Source organism: Camelus ferus, chromosome 25, assembly GCF_009834535.1.
Source record: "Camelus ferus isolate YT-003-E chromosome 25, BCGSAC_Cfer_1.0, whole genome shotgun sequence".
Taxonomy (NCBI): domain Eukaryota; kingdom Metazoa; phylum Chordata; class Mammalia; order Artiodactyla; family Camelidae; genus Camelus; species Camelus ferus.
In genome coordinates, this window is record NC_045720.1 from 2,291,991 (window position 1) to 2,310,152 (window position 18,162).

Here is an 18,162-nt window from a genome sequence, read left to right on the forward strand (position 1 = left end):
GAAGTAGGAGAGATCAGACATCAAGGCCCTGCTGGACAGGGGTCGGGCCTGAGCCAGCGCAGGCCACAGTGTGGGGGCAAGTGGCAGCTTATGGCGGCCAGAGCATTGGGTGACCCCAGAGTCAGCTGACCTCCCCAGACACTCAAGGTCAGAGCGTCATTCATGGTAAGACCCCAGCCACAGGCAGAGTCTAGAGCAAACTCCAGAAGTTGGGGAAGGAAGTACAAAGGGAAACTGGACTCCATCCAGCATCCCAGGGACGGGAGGGAGGCCAGAGCCCAGAGGGTGAAGGGATTCCTGGGTGAAGGGTGGGTCCTGATTTAGCTGTGCGGCTGCGGGTGGGGCAAGGCTGTACCAGCCTCCCTACACTGGCGGCGACAAGGGGACCCTGAAGAGGAAGTGGAGGGCAGGGACTTCAGGGCTGCCTGCTCTCAGACTGCAGAGGGAGTGCAGGCCACCGTCATGCACCCCCCGGGCCCAGTACTGCCCTGGGCAGGGTGGCAAGTGGAGCTGGGTGGGCCTTCCCCAGAGCAGGGAGGCCAGGTTCAAATCCCAACTCCACCCAGGTACTTCACCTCTGCAAGCCTCAGATTCCTGGTTCGCTCATTCCATAAGTAACTGCTGAGCACCTATGGTGCTCTAGGCACTGTTCTGAGTTCTGGGACCAGCTGTGAACCAGCAGGGACGGTCCTTGTTCTCTAAAAGCTGACATCTGGGGATGGGGACAGAATGAGCAAGCCACACATATCAGGGACTGATGAAGGTAATGAAGAAAAATGAGGCGGGGGTAACAAGACAGGGAGGGAATACAAACCCTCACAGAGCTGAGGACTAAGTGAGACTTAGTGCTGAGTCAAGGAGAATCTGTTGACTGAGGATTGAGTGACTGAGCACCTCTGGTGTGCCCAGCACCCTAAGGCTTCCGTTAAGAGACTGAACAAAGACCCAAAGGTAAGAGAATGAGCCCTGGGGTACCCAGCCAAGGGGAAGGCAAGTGCAAAGGCCCTGAGGCTGGAGGACCAGCAAAGGGCCAGAGTGGCTGGAGTGGCGTGAGTGAGAAATGGGGTTCCAGATGAGGCCCCAGGGTCACAGGGAAGGTCATACAGGAGGGGCCTTTGTGGAAATCATATTTGAGAGAGATGTCTGGCTTCTCCATGGTGAGTTCATGGGACCACTCAGTGGGCAGTGAGTCTGGAGTTGAGGTGAGGCCCAGACTGCAGACCCAAGGTCAAGATCATCAGCATTCAGATGGCATTTTAGGCCAGGGATGGGAAGGAGAAGAGGACTAAGGCCTGGGCTGGGGCACCCAGTGCGGAGAGGGTGAGGAAAGGGGCGGAGCCAGTGGCGGAGGCGGAGCAGGAGCGCTGGGGAGGCAGGGAGTGGCGGTGAGCCGGGGGCGGGGAAGGAGCATTCCAAGGAGCAGGTGATCAGTTCCTCAAAGCTACTGGCGGCCGCCAGGCCTCGGAACTGCCAGGCGGAGACCACCCGTGACAGGCCGGGAGCAGGGGATGTTCAGGGTGAAAGTCTGGTTGGGAGGATTTGAAGGGGGCAGGGAGAGCTGGGGGGGTCAGTGCAGACCATCCTTCTAGGGGTTCGAGGATAAGGGGAGGAGAGAGATGGGGTGCCACCCAGAAGGGAAGCGGATTCAGGGCAGGGTCATATAAAACAGGAAAAACCGCCAGCTCATGGGATGGCCCAGCAGCCCTACCCCAGGTGAAGTGCTTGGCGACACTGGCACATAGGAGGCACCCAATACACGGTATTATTATTCATTCCCACCTCAAAGATAGAAAGTTAGCATCATTGGCCAGCACAGAGCTGCTAAGTTCCCAAAGGTGTAACCAGGGCTGGGGCAAGACCAGCCCGCCCTGCAAAGGGAGCCGGGCTCAGGGCTTCTCAAGTCCTGCTCCCAGCCAGGCCCGGGCCCTTACAAATCCTGCCCAGAAGCCCTCACAGCCCTGGGGGGGAAAGGCCGGGAGGCAGAAGTGTGCCTGTGAGCCTCTGGGCAAAAGCAGAAGTGTTCCGAGAGGCTCCACTTCTCGAGGCTCCACTTCTCCAGGCTCGCCAACTTCTGTCCTGGCAGGTGGCCCCTTCCCAGTCACTGCCCATCCCGCCCCTGCCCCTCCCTCACCACCTTTGCCCTCCATCCGCACAGTAAGCTGAGGCCACCCCTGGACTTGGAAAAGAAATCTCGGCTTCTGACCATCAGCCTCCGCAGTGTGTTGTCCCTGCCACTACTGGAAGTCCTAGAGAAGCACACCTGCCTCTATCTGGAGCCGCCCAACATACAGGTGCGAGCCTGGCACTTGCACCCCTTCGAGAGGGGCTCCTCGGACAGGCTGTCCAGCTCTGTCTGCTGCTCTCAGCTTTGGAAGGGGCAGGCTGGACGGGCAGCGCCGCTGGTCACCCCCAGGCCAGGGCCGGAGGACCCTGGGCATGTTTCTTAAGTGCTCTGAGCCTCCATCTGCCCACCTGTAAAGTGGGAGTGATCATCCTAGTGCTAAAGGTGCCCAGCACTCAGGGTGAGAGGAGACACGGGGTTTCAGCGTCTGGTGAAGAGCGATGCTCTATAAATAGGAGTGTAAATGGCCTCCCTTCTTCCCTGCAGGCACTGGGAGCATGCAGCCTCAGTGTCAGCCACGCAGCCACCTCTGCTGCCCTAGTGGCTGGAGGAAGGAGCTCTGATGCACTCTCCACTCCCCAGGCCGGACACCCATCCCCTCCTGGGTTAAAGGGACTCCGCACGGCAGGGAGAAGCTGCCATTGTGGGCAGCCGCCACCAGGGGGCGAGTGCCCGCCGTCCCCAGGCCCGCCAGCGCCTGGCGCCCTGTGTCAGCGCAAAGGGCGGGAGTCGATGTTAACCGAGCACCTGCTGTGTGCCAGGCCCAGTATAATAAGCATTAGCTCACCTTCCCAGCAGCAAGCCACCCAGAGAGTGAGGAAAGCAGCTCAGAGAAATGGATGTGTCAAGGGAGAGTCAGGGTTGAACCCCACCCCTGCCCCTGGGGCGCTGGTCTTCACGCCACACGTCCAGGCTGGGTCCAGGCCGGAACCTCACAGATAAGCACCTTGGGTATGGGGTGAGAATGAGGGACCCTCTGGACCCGGGGCAATGCCACTGCAGCAGCCCTCCAGAAGGGGCCCAGGGTGCCCCATTACTAGATGACGACCTCACGGCTGACTCCCCTCAGGAGTGCGACTCCACGGAGCCAGGCGCTGGGCTGGGGGTCCTGTTCATTCGTATCCCGTGTCCACCTCTACCCTGGCTCCAGCCCAGTTCTCAGGTGACAAAGATGGGCTCAGAGAGCTGAAGTGAGCCCCCCAGGGAGTTGATGGCCAGCACCCAGGGCTCTGCTCCAATGGGTACACCTTGTGGCCCCTCCCTCCCTGACAAGCCAAGCAGCAAAGATTGGGGGTCTCTTGTGGGACACCTGGGAATCAGGACCAGGGCAAAACAAAAATGTGGGGCCTCTGTTCATAAGTTTTTGAGAATCTCCGGATGGCGACAACAGAGCGTTGAATGGAGCACACAGAGCTCCCCGAGCCAGGTCTTGTGCAGCCGCACGCCTGCGAACTTGGACATGAACCTGCCTCGGCCACCGAGAAATCTGTGTCCTGGGGCAGATCCCAGACTGCCCCCACCCACTCTCCCCAGCTGCCCAGTGGGGACGGTGGGGGTCTTCCTGGGCCTGGTGGGAGCTCGCTGGTGTGCAACCTGGCCCAGGGACGTCAGATTTCTCCAGGGCGGGAAGCGGGCATCATGGGCATGGAGAGGCCGGGGACTCGGGCCCCTCAGCAGGCCACAGACCTCCATCCCCCTGGGGCTTGGCGGCCACCTGACCTGCCCCGCATCCCTGCGCAGACCCTCTACAACAAGACCTTGGAGGCACTGGGCCAGATGCTGCAGAGCTTCATCACGCAGAACCCCACGCCCGACGAGCTGCATTTCCTGCTGTCGGTGAGGGCGGGGCGGGGCAGGGCAGGGGCGGCACAGGGGGCAGAGGGTGGACGGAGGAGGGTGCCCCACAGGAGGCGGGGAGGGCCTGAACCGAGGGTGGGCCATCCTCCAGGAACACAGAGGCTCGAGGGCTGGTCATTGTTAGGGATCACAGTGGTTGGGGACAAGTAGGGGAGGCTAGTACAGCCTGGTGGCAAGGGGACCATGAATGCTACACCACAGGGCACTGGTGAGGAAACAGGCTGTGGCCTGGCAGGACCTGCCCTCCTTCCCACTGAGAGAACCTCCTTTGTAGCCACCTGTAACGGGGTCTCACAAGTTCCCCACCCCTACTCTGTCACTGCCCTCTGTGGAGGGAGCCCCTCCCGATAGGAGGGAGACCAGTCGACAGAAAGGGACAGTCCAGGGATGAGGGCGGGCCCAGACAGGGGAGGCTGCCTCTGCTGGGGGCATCGGAGGTCAGGGATGGGGGGCCTTCACCTGAGTGAGGACTGAGAAGGTCGCAGGGTGGGAAGGGAAGGACCCCGCAGGCAGAGGGCACGTCGGGGGCAAAGGTGAGCCGAAACAGTGAGCACAGTGGGCCAGAATGGAGAGAGGCTGCATGTGGCCAGAGCATGGGGAAGGCACCGAGGCCAGGGCCGTGGGCTAGGGTGAGTTTTGGTCAGCAGGGGCCAGGCCACCTGAGGCTTAGAGGCCCCGAGGAGGTGAGGGGAGCCCCGAAGCATCCGACCGGGGGTGCACAGATGGAAGTCGGGGTGAGTGAGCACGGCCAGGAGGAAGTGCGTCTGCCTCTTCCCTCAGCTCGAGCTGCAGAGTAGCATCCCCACCCCAGCCCACGCCCGAATGTTGCCCACTAACCACAGCAGCGCCAGCAGGGCTGTGTCTGCCACCGGTGGAAGTCACAGTTGCTGCCCCAGGACGTGACCAAGTCACAGAACCTCCCAACACTGTTTATCCTCTTCCAGCCTCAAAATTACTAACTGTTCATCAATCCCCTTAACAAAGAGGCTCAAAGGTGGCGGAACAGTGTTTGGCGTAACTGTTTCAATGTGCCTTTGTATTCCTTTGTAATTCTGTGCAGTTGTGGTGTGCCCTGAAAAGCATTGTTCTGGAAAGAAGTACATTGGGAGAAACAGGTTAAGGCCCAGGCGTCTCAAAGGGCTTTGAGCAGGAGGGGCGCGCCAGCTACAAGAGGAAGAAATGACTCCTCCTCTGGGGCAGGGCTGCCTGGAGCAGAGGGATTAGCCCAGGCTGTGCAAAGGGACAGGGAAGGCTAGACAGGGCCAGTGGCGGATGTCAAGGGGCCTGGGCCTTGGCTGGGAGTGAAGGGCCTGGGGCGAGGGTGTGGGCGGTGGGCGTGGCTTGGGCCAGTGGGCGGGGCCTGAGCCAAAGTGGGAGGGTCCTGGACCCAGGGGTGTGGTCTGGGAAGATGACAGGCATGACCTGGACCAGGAGGGTAGAGTCTGGGCCCAGGGCAGGCCAGAGCTTGCTCAGAGCTGGGGTCCCAGGCTGCAGCACCCCTCCCTGCCCCCACCCACCTGCAGCACATGTACAGATGGCTGGCGTCAGAGAAGGCGCACGAGCGGCAGCGGGCGGTACACAGCTGCATGTCCCTCCTCAAGTTCCTGAGCCACAACCTCTACCTGGACGTGAGTACCCGCTCTGCTACCCGAGCCAAGCTGCCTTTCTCCTGGAGCCCACCAAGGATCGTGGGGTTCAAGGCCCGAGGGGTCCCTGCCACCAGGACAGGGTGGATCTCAGTCTCCTGCGGCCTGGCAGGTGATCCTCCTTTTTACACAGGAGGAAACAGGCTGGGCTGGGCGTTGGGTACCCCTGCTCAATGCCTCCGAGCTGGGCGCTGAACCCAGGTGCCCTGCCAATACACCTTGAAGCCTTGGGCAGGTTCTCCACCATGAGGCTGTGTCTCAGGGACATGGGAGGAAATGAGTCTGCCTCAGAGGGATACAATGGGAATCAGATGGGTGGCGGCCCTGCCCCAGACTAGCGTTGGCAGCTCTGCGTGGAGCAGTCACCATCCCTCTGCCTCGTCCATCACCATCCCATGTTTCATGGGTCATGGCTTAACCACCATCTGTCACTAATGCCCTTGGGTTGAATGAACATCGGCACATGTCCAGGGAGTGAGCGGTTCTGCGTTTATCAGCCAAAATCAGCATCAGTTCCTCAGGGAGACTGGCGGGGAGAGGAGGAAATCAGTTCCCTGGCCGATGCCTGGCAGGCGGGCTTCCTAATGAAGGCGGAGAGGCTGAGAGCTGTTGAGAAGCAGGGATGGTTCTGCCAAAGGCGAGCTCGCTGCGCAGACTCCTCCAGCATCCCTTTGATGCAGAGAACCCCTCTAGAGGGGTTCAAAGTGTCTTCAGTTTACTCAAAATCAATTTCCACAACATAGGACTGGGACTGGGAGAGGTACTTGCCTCAGGACACAAAATTTATGGGGGTGCTGAAACGGTCTGCCAGCAAGATAAATATTTTAATGTCATGCTTTAAATAAGCATGTAGGCAAACTGCAGCCCGTGGGCTGGCCACCTGTTGTTGTGAATAAAGTTTTACTGGAACTAGGGCCGGGATTAGGGTGAGGTGAGTGAGGCCAGGCCAGAAGTGCAGGGTCATATCTTGTCTTTATTTACAATTTTGAAACTTTGTGCATCATGGATTTTTTGCATCCTTTTTTATTTTTATAAATATTACATGAAAATATTGTTTCTCTTGATCTCTGAGTTTTTCGGCCACCCACTCTTCACATTTTGCCCAGACCCAAATCCCAGCCCAGGTGCACCATTTGTGGGGATCTAATCTGATGCTGGCCACGCCAGGGGTAGGTGCGTGGCAGGGTGGGGATCTGATCTCAGCAATTCCCCTGCACTCTCACCGCAGCCAAAAGAGGACTTCAAACGGATTGGACAGCTGATGGGCATGCTGGGGATTCTGTGCCAAGACCCAGACAAGGCCACCCAGTGCTCCAGCCTGGAAGGGATGGGCCACCTCTACCAGCTCCTGATGCGCCAGAGAGGTGAGCCTCTGCAGACCACCACAGTGGACCCACTCCCACCCCAGCGTTCCCAGAGTTCCCCCAGACCCACCTCTAACCTCAGCCATAGCCTTGCCCTGATCACCAGATCCACTGACTCCCATCCCCAAATTTGGACACAGGCATGATCTTGTTTACAAATGACCCCACCCTACCTCCTGCCAGTCCCAACCTAAACCGCAAGACTGCCTTTGCCCACCCTCACCTCTGCCCACTCCTGCCCTGGGCCAGCAGGGGAAGCTTCGCAGGCGCGAGCCTCAGCCCCCAAGCCGCTCTCCCAGGCCGGCGTGGATGAGATCCCCGTCTGGAGCGGCAGGGACCAGAGGGCCGCTCTCCCCATCACCCAGGAGGTGGCACTTCCGAAGGACCACACCTCCCAGCCCGGCAGCTCCCAAGTCATCAAGGTCAAAGCCCTTAGAATCCTGGGCAGGTCTGGGAGGGAGGGCGTGGCCATGCTCTGCTCCGACCCCGACTGCCACCCCAGTAATGGGGCTCCTGCAGGGCCAGGGCATAAATATTAAAACCGAGGCTGGGACCTCATCTGCATCTCTGGTGACTAACTGACAGCTTTGGGGAACCCCTGCCCACCCCCACCCCACCCCCGCACTGGCCTGGGGAAGGGGGGTGTGGGCTTGGAGGGAGGGGGAGGGGACCAACTCTGGGGCCAGCAGCCAGGCTTGAGTTCCAGCTCTATGGGACCTTGGACAAGCCCCTTCTCTCTGAGCCTCAGTCTTCCTCTGCGAAATGGGCCCAGTGTTACCAATGACGTCCAGCCACCGGGAGCTCCTGATATACGGTGCTGGCAGGGCAGCTCCCGTGGTCGGTTTTCTTGGAGGCGCCGTATGACGTCTTTCCCTTTGAGTCTGATTTTGCGGGATGACCACTCTGCAGAAACAGTCCCGCCTTCCTCATTTTCCCAGGGGCCTCTCTTAATTCAATGAAAGCCAAACCCTCCTCCTCTGAAGGCATGCCGCGTCTCCCCTCTTCCGCTGCCATCTCATCTCCTGCAGCCAGATGCTCCTCCGTCCGTGGCTCGGGGTGCCCAGCAGTTCCCACACGTCCCTTTCATTCTGTCCCTAGTGACACCCTGTGTCTGTGTGCCATTTTGTTCTTTTCTGAAGATGAGCGAGGCTGAGGCGCAGGGTGTGGGCTGGACAGGCCGTGTTTCCTGGAGCCTCGTGTTTCGGGGTTGTCAGCTCATGCCTCTGCTGTGGTGACTTCAACTCACCCTTTCTTGCTGTTGACCCCGTGACTAATGAGACCCCTGTGCTTGGTGTGCTGTTCAGTCTCCCCATTAAACCTCCAGGCCAGAAGCGGGGTCGCACCAGGGCCCAGCACAGGGCCTGGTACGGGTAGAGCCAGGCTTCAGTAACACCGACTATGTTGAACCAAGTTGAACCAAATGATGAAGCGACAGCACTGGGCTAGCAGGTCCCCTGTCTGTCTTCAGAGCCCACATGTTCTCTGCAGCTGCAGTGGGCTGTCAGCCTGCCGAGGGCAATCAGAAGTTTAGAAGGGCTTTAAATCTAAAGCCTGGGGACGATGCATCCGTTGTCCAGGCCCAGAATGGGGAAACCCAGCATGGCTTTAGTTTATGCCAAAGAACCTGGGCTGGGGGCAGAGGCAGGGCCAGGGGGAAGGCTCCCCAGGGGCTCAGTGGAGACAAGCAGTTAAGGGGCCCTGGACCACTTGGGCCCTCAGGTGGCCTGAATGACTAGGAACATAGGGTCAAAGGCGTGGGAAGGGCAGTATGCCCAGCTCTGCATGGCTCCTGCACACAGGGAGTGAGCATTCAGGTCTGGCTCCCCTTGGACAAGAGGCAATGCCAGACCGAGTACAGAAAGGGGAGAGGATGGGAGGGTCTGCTAATCAAGGGATGGTAGTTCTGGGAAAGAATGGGATGGAGAACAGACCTGGCTGCTGGTCCCAAATCTGGCCTGGAGTCCCCACATGCTCTTGTATACACTGCACCTTCATCACCACCACTGTCGTCATCACATCATCCTACACCGCCTCCACCATAACCGTCATCATCACCACCATCACCACCATGATTATCACTACCACTACCACTGTAACCACCATCACCACCACCACATCATCACCACCACCACCACGTCCTCCACCACCACCACCATTATGTCCTCCACCACCACCATGTCCTCCACCACCAACACCACTACGTCCACCACCACCACCACTATGTCCACCACCACCAGCACCACCATGTCCTCCACCACCACCATGTCCAGCACCACCACCACATCCTCCACCACTGTCACCTCCGTCTTACTCTCATTCACGCTGTGGGCTGAAGTAAGATACCAATCCTGAGATGATAGTGTTCTGGGATTCTGAGGGCCTAACCACCATTCCAAGTTGAATTCCTTGAAAGACATTCTAAATACTAAAACCTTAACAAATTTAACATTTTAGCAAATAATTTTAAATGTAATCTTACAACAAATGTTGTAACCAGATTTATAATACCTTAATATTCTAACACAAAGTTATTTTAGCTATAAATATTCCATTAAAATTATTTTAACATTCTAACCAGCAACTAATAACCTAATATTCTCACAAATATTTTACCAAAATTTTATTAGATTCTAATAAATACTCTAACATCCATTACTTAACATTTATTTTTATATCTAATTTACATATAGACATCCTAACAGACTTTCAAACATCTCAACATATACCCTAACATGCAGAGAAACATTTCACCATCCTGACAACCTTGGAAGCATCATAACTTTCTATCAGGCTGCCCAGCAATCACTCCATCACCAGCATTCTGTCTTCCTTTGATTATCAGACACTCAGAGGCAGAGCTTTCCAGTAGGACTTTTTGGAACGATACAGGTAGGTGTATCTGCACTGTTCAAGGTGGCCACTGTCCGTGTGTGGCTATTGAGCCCTTGAAATGTGGCCAGTGCACCTGAGGAACTGAATTTTAAATTTTTTTAATTAAATTAAATTTAAATAGCTTTGTGTGGCTGGTGGCTACCGTACTGGGCAGCATTGCTCTGAGACTTCCCAGAAGGTTCTGCCTCTAGGAGACTGTGGTCTGAGGCTGTGGAGCAGGGATCCCACCCCGCACCTTGCATTTCCTGAGAGCCCCTTCATCCCCCAGAATGGCACATGGTTGGGTGCTGGAGGTGACACCCGCCTCCCTGGACTTTTGGAAAGCCACTCCAGGGAGAACGTGGGCAGGCAGCAGAGGCAGGCTCCCGGGCAGGCCCTGCGGAGGGCAGCCCACACGCCTGTCCAGGCCTGGCAGTTGGCCAAGGTGACCCTAAATTTCCTTCAAAGCCCTGAAGTTCAGCTGCTCTTGATTACAGCGCTGTAAGGACAAGGACAGGGGCCTGGCGGGGGGGGGGGGGCTCCCAGCTGGGCTGAGGCTAGTAGATGAGGAAGCCCATGGGGTGAGGACGGGGCGGACGAGGCTGGCCCAGCCACGTATGTCCTGGGACAAGCAGAGGAATCTGATGAGAAAAGGAGCCATTCCCCTGCCCTCCGAAGGGCACCATGCCCTCTTTTCCTGCCCCTGGTCTGGGATCAGCTGAGAAAAATGTGCAGGAGGTCAGGTTGCGAAATGCGCGCACCCACTGGGGGATGCAGGCAAGTGAGGCTCAGGCCTCTGGAAGGGCTCAGAGTCTTGGGAGTGAGAAAAGGGGTAAGAGTGGAGGCGGGGAAGCGGCACCCAGCACAGGTGACTGCAGTGACGGCTGCCTCCACTCCTGCTGCTACAGGAGGCCATGAAGTATCTCACGATGGCAGAGCTGACCGACCTCGTCTGGACGGCCATCGACGGCCTGGGCTCCACCAGCCCCTTCCGCGTGCAGGCGGCCGCCAACATGCTGCTCACTGTCATCCAGGAGCACGGGGCCAAGCTGGAGACCGTGAGGGGTTGGGGTACCCGCTGAGGGTCCGCCAGGACAGGGCAGGGGCAGAGGGACAGGCCCAGCAGTCAGCACCCTGGGGACCCAGCCTCTGCACCAAGGCGATGTCCTTGAGCTGGGGCCTGATGGGGCAGACACAGACCCTCCCCTCCGCATGGCAGCAACCATGCTGATAGGTTCCAATGAGTGAACACATGAATGAATGAATGAATGAATAAGGGAATGGCCCAAGCAGGTGTCCTGGAGCGCTGAGTGGTGGTGTTTGCAGGGTCTGGTGCAGATATGAATTGATTGACCAGCTGTCCCATGCCCTAGGATGGGAAAGGGAGGTCAGTGGGAGAAGGCTCAGCCAGGACCCTCTGGGAGCTGGGCATTAATGGGTGAGTAATGAGACCCAAGAGTGGAAGTGGGAGGGGCCTTCCAGACACACAGAAGAGCAGGCGCCAAAGTGGTGTTTAGGAGATGAGGAGGTGGCTGCGTGTGAACCTTCCACCAACTGGGCAACATTTGGACAGAGTTGGATGCCCCCAGATGCCATGCAAAAGGTAGTGGGCTTGTCTCTGCATCAGCCTGGGACCCCACTTCTGACCAGGTGTCCAGGGCAGGGAAGTGCCTCCTCCTTCAAACTTCCCTCTTGGGTCTGTGTCTTCCTGCTCAGAACCACCCCCCGCCAACACACACACACAGGACAGGGCTGTGCGATCCCATCAGAAGAGCACCATATCTGAAGGGGCTCCAAGCCCATCAGGGCAGGCCCTCCCTCCCGATTCAGGCTCACCAGGCCCTCTCCCTCTACTCTTCCTCCCTGCACAGGTTGCCAGCCTGAGCCGGGCCATCCACCTGCGGCTGTGCTCCGTCCGCATCCCCCAAGCCAAGGAAAACGCCCTGCAGGCCATCACGCTGCTGGCCCGGAGCCACACCCCCGAGATGGTGGCCGCCTTCCTGGACTTCTCCATACCCCTGGACAGGTGCCCAGCCCCCTTCCTCCCTCCCCTCCTGCCCACCCTCCATCCTCCCCTCAGCAGGGGGCAGGGCCTCCTCCCCTAGCTCTGCCCTCCCGCCTGCACCCTCACAGCCCACAGCGGACCCCACAGGGCGGGGGGCTGGGAGGGAGCCATGCATTTACTCATTTACTGTGCACCTCCCGCAGTTGGCTCTGGGGAGGCACCGCTCGCCATTCATTCTCTCAGGGGCCCCGTAACACAACCCCTGCCCTAGCCTCGACCACCCATCACCTGATGGAGAGGGTCCCAGGACCCAGGGTGCTCCTGGCAAGACCCCAGGCCAACACCAAAGCCTTGCCCTTTCCTGCTCCTCCAAGGAACCCCCTTCTGGCTCCCCAGGGGCCACCACAGCCCCGAGACCCCTTAGCTTGAGGGGGTGCTTTCTCCCTAAAATCTCAGCTCTGAACCCCAGGTCTTCAGTCTATATCACCTGCTGCCCCTCCACCACGTGCTTGCCCTGGTCACTCCTTGGACCTTGAGGATGTAACGCCTGGTCGCAGACACCCTCTAGCCCACTGTCCCTGCCCTGAGCTTGGGGATTTCCCCATCTCTCCTTTACCCTGACTTCTCAGTGCCTGGATCCCTTCTCTCCCAGAAAGCCTGTCTTCCATCCTCCCTCAGCTCCGCAGTCTTACCCTTGGCTCAGTCATCTCCAGTTTCAAGCATCTCTCCCCTGCCTCTGACCACCTCCCACCTCACACCCTCTGCACCCCAGTGAGTCTCTGCCCTCTGGGACCTCCACGTTCACTGCTTTGCCCACCTTCACACAGTCCCTCACCTGTGCTCGCCACCCTCGTTGCCAGCATGGATTCCATCTTCCAGTGTTAAAGTAACTCCCTGAACACACCCCAAACCCCTTGTCCCCTCTGTCACACTCAGCTGGCAAAACCCAACTCCCATTCAACCTGGCTTCACCTACTCCACACCTGCACCTGTGCAGCCAAACGCCGGGAGGACGCACACCCCGCCCTTCAAATTCCCAGCCACACACCTGCACGGGCCCTGCCCTCAGTGCTTCCTGGAAGCCAGCTGCCTTTCCCCACCCCTCCCCTCTGCTCAGCCCCCAACACCTCTCCCCTCTGTTCACACTCAGCTGCCAACCTTGCTTCTGTCCCACTGAAAAACCCTGAAGCCACCAGAAGAGAAATCCCACAAGTTCTCAGCACCTAAGCCTTGCTGTCAGCAAGCTTTCTCATCTCCACGGGGAAGGGCCTCTTTGTTTTTGTCAGTAATGCCTAGTTTCACTGCACTGCGATCAGAGAGTGTAGGCTAACGTTTCCGCTCTATGGAGCTTGCTGACCTTTGGAGCAATTTCCGTGCACACTCCGCAGGCACTTGAGAAGGTGCTTTTCCCTATTATCGGGTGTAGAACTTGCTGTATATCCACAAGAGTTACCCTGTTGATTGTGGTGTCCAGGTCACCTGCCTCCTTACCTAAACTGGGTCCATTTGCCCTGTCTTGTGCTGAGAGTGGGGTGTTAGAGTCTCTCATTATCAATGTGCTCCTGTCTGTGCGTCCTCCCCTCTCCTGCAGCTTTCACTTCCTAAGGTCGCCGCGTTGTTCGGTGCGTACATGCTCATGTTACGTCTTCTTTATGAACTGGGGCTTCCAGCATTAAGGCGCGCGCTGCCTCGTCCCGGTTGGCGCTTTGGACGCTGCCTCTGCTTCCCTACTTCTTCCCGCTTGCCCAGTAGGCCCTTGTCCGTGGTTTTACTTTAACCTTTCAGAATCCATTTGTTTTAGGCATCACCTTATATACAGCGTATAATTTGGTCTTGATCTGTGATCCAACTTGGAAATCTTTTTATTTTAATAGGTGAGTTAAGTCCACTCACATGTATTGCTATGACTAATGTGCTGAACCTCAACTCTGTCACTATGCTTTGTGACTGTGTGTGGGTTTGGGGTCTCTGTTTTGCTGCTTTTTTTCTATGAGACGTGTATTCTTTGGTCTTTAGTTGTTCTTTTTCAGTTAGGAAGGGTTGTGTTTTTGCGCTAGGTGTTACCTTTGTACTCCTAGCCCATTCTGATGCCCTTAGTCTCTCGTTTTCTTATTTGCCCTTTTAATATCTGATTTGTCCATCTTTACTGACGTCCTTAAACCCCCGCCCACTGCCCACATAACAACCAGTGAGATCATCTGTCTTCCTCCTATCATCGTCTTTATCCGTCTGTGTTTTCAGCTGTACATTTCTTCTTTGTCAAAATGTGCACTGTAGTCACCCATCCCCCTCCCCACGTGTGTTTGTATTCAGTACGTACTCACTCTCAGTCCCTTTGCCAAAGATTTCCAGTCCTCTCGTAGCCTGACGAAGCTCATCCTCTGACAGACCCCTCAGGAAGACCCCTGGATTGAGAAAACCCTAGGTTCTTTTATGTTGGAAGCTGTTTACTTGAAGGGCAGCTTGACTGGATATAAAATCCTTGGTTCACATGTTCTTTTATTAATCATCTGTTTTAGTGCTGCTCAGTCACTGCCTTGGTTTGTTCGGGGGAGGTCTGACAGTGTGTTTTTACTTCTGCCCTTGTAAGCTATTCGATCTCTTTGCCTGGAGACCTTGGAGATTTTATTCTTTATCTTTGAAATTTAACATTCTTACTAAGAAATGTCTCAGAGCTGACCATTCTGTGTTAATTTTCCCAGGTACATGGTGGGTCCTTTGAACATACAGATTTAAGTCTTTTGTTGTTGCTGTTTCTGAGATGTTCTCTTGGTTGTAATTGTTTGTCTTCCGGTTTTATTGAGACACACTTGACACGCAGTGCGGTATGAGTTTAAGGTGTGCAGCGTAATGAGTTAATTTACATACATCATGAAGCGACCACAGTAAGTTTAGTGACAACCGTTGCCTCATACAGACACAAAAGAAAAGGAAAGGAGAATTTTTTCCTTGTGGTGAGAACTCTTAGGATTTACTCTATTAACAACTTTCATCTGTAACATACATTATATGCTATTATATTTATACATAATATTAATATTATTAATATAGATTGCACCCTAATTAATTAATTGATGTAGATTATATTATCATACTGCACATTATGTCCCTAGTACTTATCTTGTAACTGGAAGTCTGTGCATTTTGACCACCTTCGTCCAATTCCCCCTCCCCCCACCTTACCTCTACCACAAATCTGGTCTCTTTCTATGGGTTTGCTTGTTTTTAAATGTTTTGTTTTGTTTTGTTTTTTAATTTTAGGTGCTAAGTCTTTGAAAGCTCGTGTGCATTTCACACTTCAGCACATCTCGCTGCAGACCAGCCAATTTTTTTTAAAGGTTTTGTTGCTGTTGTCGAGGGGGGGTGTAACTTATCTGCTTCTTGATTGGAGATTCTGAGGATTGAACCCAGGACCTCGTGCCTGCTAAGCACTCACCCTACCACTGAGCTGTCCCTGCCTTGTTTGTTTGTTTTGACGTATAACTGACCTACAACACTACGTTAGTTCCTGGTACACAGCATAGTGTTTTGATATTTCTGTACATTTCAAAACAATCACCAGGTCACCAGGGTAAGTCTCATTACCATCTGTCACCACACAAAGATGTTACATTGACTGTGTTCCCCACGCTGTTCATTTCGTCCCCGTAACTTATTTATTTTCTGACTGAAAGGTTTCCCTCTCACATCCCTCACCTATTCCTCTCCTGTCACAGTTTGAAGTACGAGTCCTGTTCTGTTGTTTTCCGTCCTCTGAGACTCCCGCGGTTCAAATGCTGTTCCTCCCCACCGCTCTTCCGTTCCCACCACTTTCTCTGTGGTCCTTTTCACTCCTCTCTTAAATGCATCGTTATCCTCTTGGTAGCCGTTTTACTTTTCCCCAGTGCCCCTTACTAAATTTTCAATTCAATCTCTTGCGCACCTTGATTTTTTTTTTTTCACTTCTGAATTCAATCAACTCTCTTTTCCTTTCTTATTAGAGGCTTTTGGGGGGCATCCTTTTTGAATTTATAATTCAAGGTGGTTTTTCTTGCCTTCAGAGGCTTGCTTGAGTATATCTGCCTGCTTCCGGGTGTTGTCTTACAGGTTTTACTGCATCATAGTGGTGGTTCGGGGTAGGAATTTTCTCATTTGATGTGTGTTTGTTTATTGTTGTGGTGGTTCTCTGGGGGTAGGGTTGCAATAACTCTACGGATCTATTAATTTTTCTCCTGTTCATGTAAAACTCTGTTGGAGTGTTCTGCAGGATTTCAAGTTCCATGGCACCCTCTTCTGTCGGCACAGCAAAGTCCAGACCACAGGCTGTTGCTTCTGGTGGCAGGTGAGAGCGTGATGCAGCCTCCAGTTTTTTTGGGGGGGTGCTCTTTTCTTCTTGCAGGGCCTTAATTTTTTTCCTCTTTTGCTGCTTTACCTTCACCAACCCACTTTCAAAGGATACTTGTTTCTTTTATGCTCCTTTTTTCTTCCCAAAGCTGTGCGTCTTGATGGCTGCCCCTCACATACCTCTCAGCCCCTCTCCTGTGGTCAGTGCTCTGGTTTGCCTGGTCCTTCTCTTTTTTGTTGGTCTGTATTTTCAGACTTAAGATCAACCGCGTCTTCCTGAAGGTGAAGTCTGGGTGTTTGAAGTCGCAGTGTGGTGGAGTTCTACTTTTCCCTTTAATACAATCTGCATAATATATAATATATTCTTTTTTCTGATTCTCTCCCACTGTAGGCTATTACAAGACATGGGTCCTAGACATTTTTCAGTTTGGGTTGTCCCTCTTTTGCTTATCTATTTCTAGGAATTTTTTTTTTAATTTTAGGGGGATAATTAGGGTTATTTATTTATTTAATTAATTGTTTATTTTTAAAGGAGGCACTGGGGACTGAACCCAGGACCTCGCGCGTGCTAAGCATGCACTTCACCACTGAGCTGTACCCGCCCACTAGGAATTCTTTACGTCGTCTGGATGTGAGTCCTCTGCTGATTGCCATGTTAAGTATTTTCTTCCACTTCCGCGGCTTTCCTCTTCTCTCCCTTCCTAGGTCCTCTGATGGAAAAGGAGCTCTGGGCTCCGTCCTTCTCAGACGTTATCTTATAAAAAAAAGTCCCAGTGTTTGCCTTCCTCATCTGGGCCTCCAGCCACCGAGGAGGGCTGTTTGTGTAGATGTGAGCCGGGCTCCAGCTCCATCTATCTGACCAGCATCATTTACTGAACACCCTACGCCGACCCCTGCGTTCCTGCAGCTCCTGGTGCCTCCTTCCTGCAGCCGAGGGCCGCGAGCTGGGGACTCCTCTGCTCGGCGTCCTCTGCTCGGCGCCCTCTGCTGGGTCTGTCCCGGCGCCAGCACCCAGGGCTGGAATGCCTATGACTGTACACTAACTAACTCTCCTCCCCTGACACAGAAGGGCCTCCCCTCCTCCCTCTGCCGGGCTGTCATGGCCCTCCGTGGCCCTTCGCATTTCTGCACAATCCTTACAGAGAATCTACGTAATCATGTCGCCGAGCTTTCCCGTTTTCACCTTTTCCTCTTTCACTCTTGGACGACTGCTTTTATTGGACTGGCCCTCAAAGCTGGACAAGGAGTGATCCTTGGGTTGCCCCCCACGTCCATCATCGCCCTGTGCGTGGTCTGCTTTCATTTAGCTCTTTCCTGAGAGCAGGGATTCTCTTCAGTAACCCAACACACCCCAGCGAGGCCATCACTCGTCCGAAAGCGAGGGCTCGGTTATGAGCTATGTCTAAGGACAGGGTTACCCACCATCACTGGTTTCCATGCCCCTGGCTCACCCCCCCGAGGGTCACCTTTTGTTTTCTTTTTATGTAGTGTGATCACATCTAAACACATTCCTCAGAAATGTTACTGTAGATTTTATAATTGTACATGAAGAGCATCACGTGGCTTGTAATCTTCGGATCCTTTCTCCACTGGCCTGATACTAACACAGATTTTTGGATCTGGACCGTCTGCTCTAATATAAACCTAGCGAGGCCAGTTTCCCTTCTTCAGTGCTTACTGCGTGGTGTATCTGTTCCCATTTTTTTAATAGACTTTTTTTTTGGGAGGTGTGTTTGGTTTGCAGAAAAAGTAAACAGAAATTGCAAAGTTCCCGCCCACTTCCCTCGCCTGCCAGTCTCCCCTCTTGTTAACACCCTGCCTTAGTGTGGTGCGTGTGTTACAGTCGATGGGCCAGTATTCGTATAATGTCCCCAGCTCACATTACAATTCAGTCTTGACATTGTACATCCTATGGGTTTGGACAAACGTACAATGGCAAGCATTCACTGTTACGGTGCCACGCAGAATAGCGTC

General features: G+C 54.7%; 1 protein-coding gene across 1 annotated transcript in view; it reads left to right on the forward strand.

The window, feature by feature from the left end:
• LOC102517316 (maestro heat-like repeat family member 5) overlaps nt 1–18,162 on the forward strand; it is a 62,509-nt gene that overhangs the window by 26,354 nt on the left and 17,993 nt on the right. The window contains exons 13-19 of the mRNA XM_032467548.1: nt 2,156–2,291; nt 3,656–3,958; nt 5,503–5,607; nt 6,854–6,989; nt 7,239–7,411; nt 10,769–10,918; nt 11,732–11,886. Coding sequence (XP_032323439.1) covers nt 2,156–2,291; nt 3,656–3,958; nt 5,503–5,607; nt 6,854–6,989; nt 7,239–7,411; nt 10,769–10,918; nt 11,732–11,886 — 1,158 coding nt within the window. The remainder of the gene's footprint in view (nt 1–2,155; nt 2,292–3,655; nt 3,959–5,502; nt 5,608–6,853; nt 6,990–7,238; nt 7,412–10,768; nt 10,919–11,731; nt 11,887–18,162) is intronic.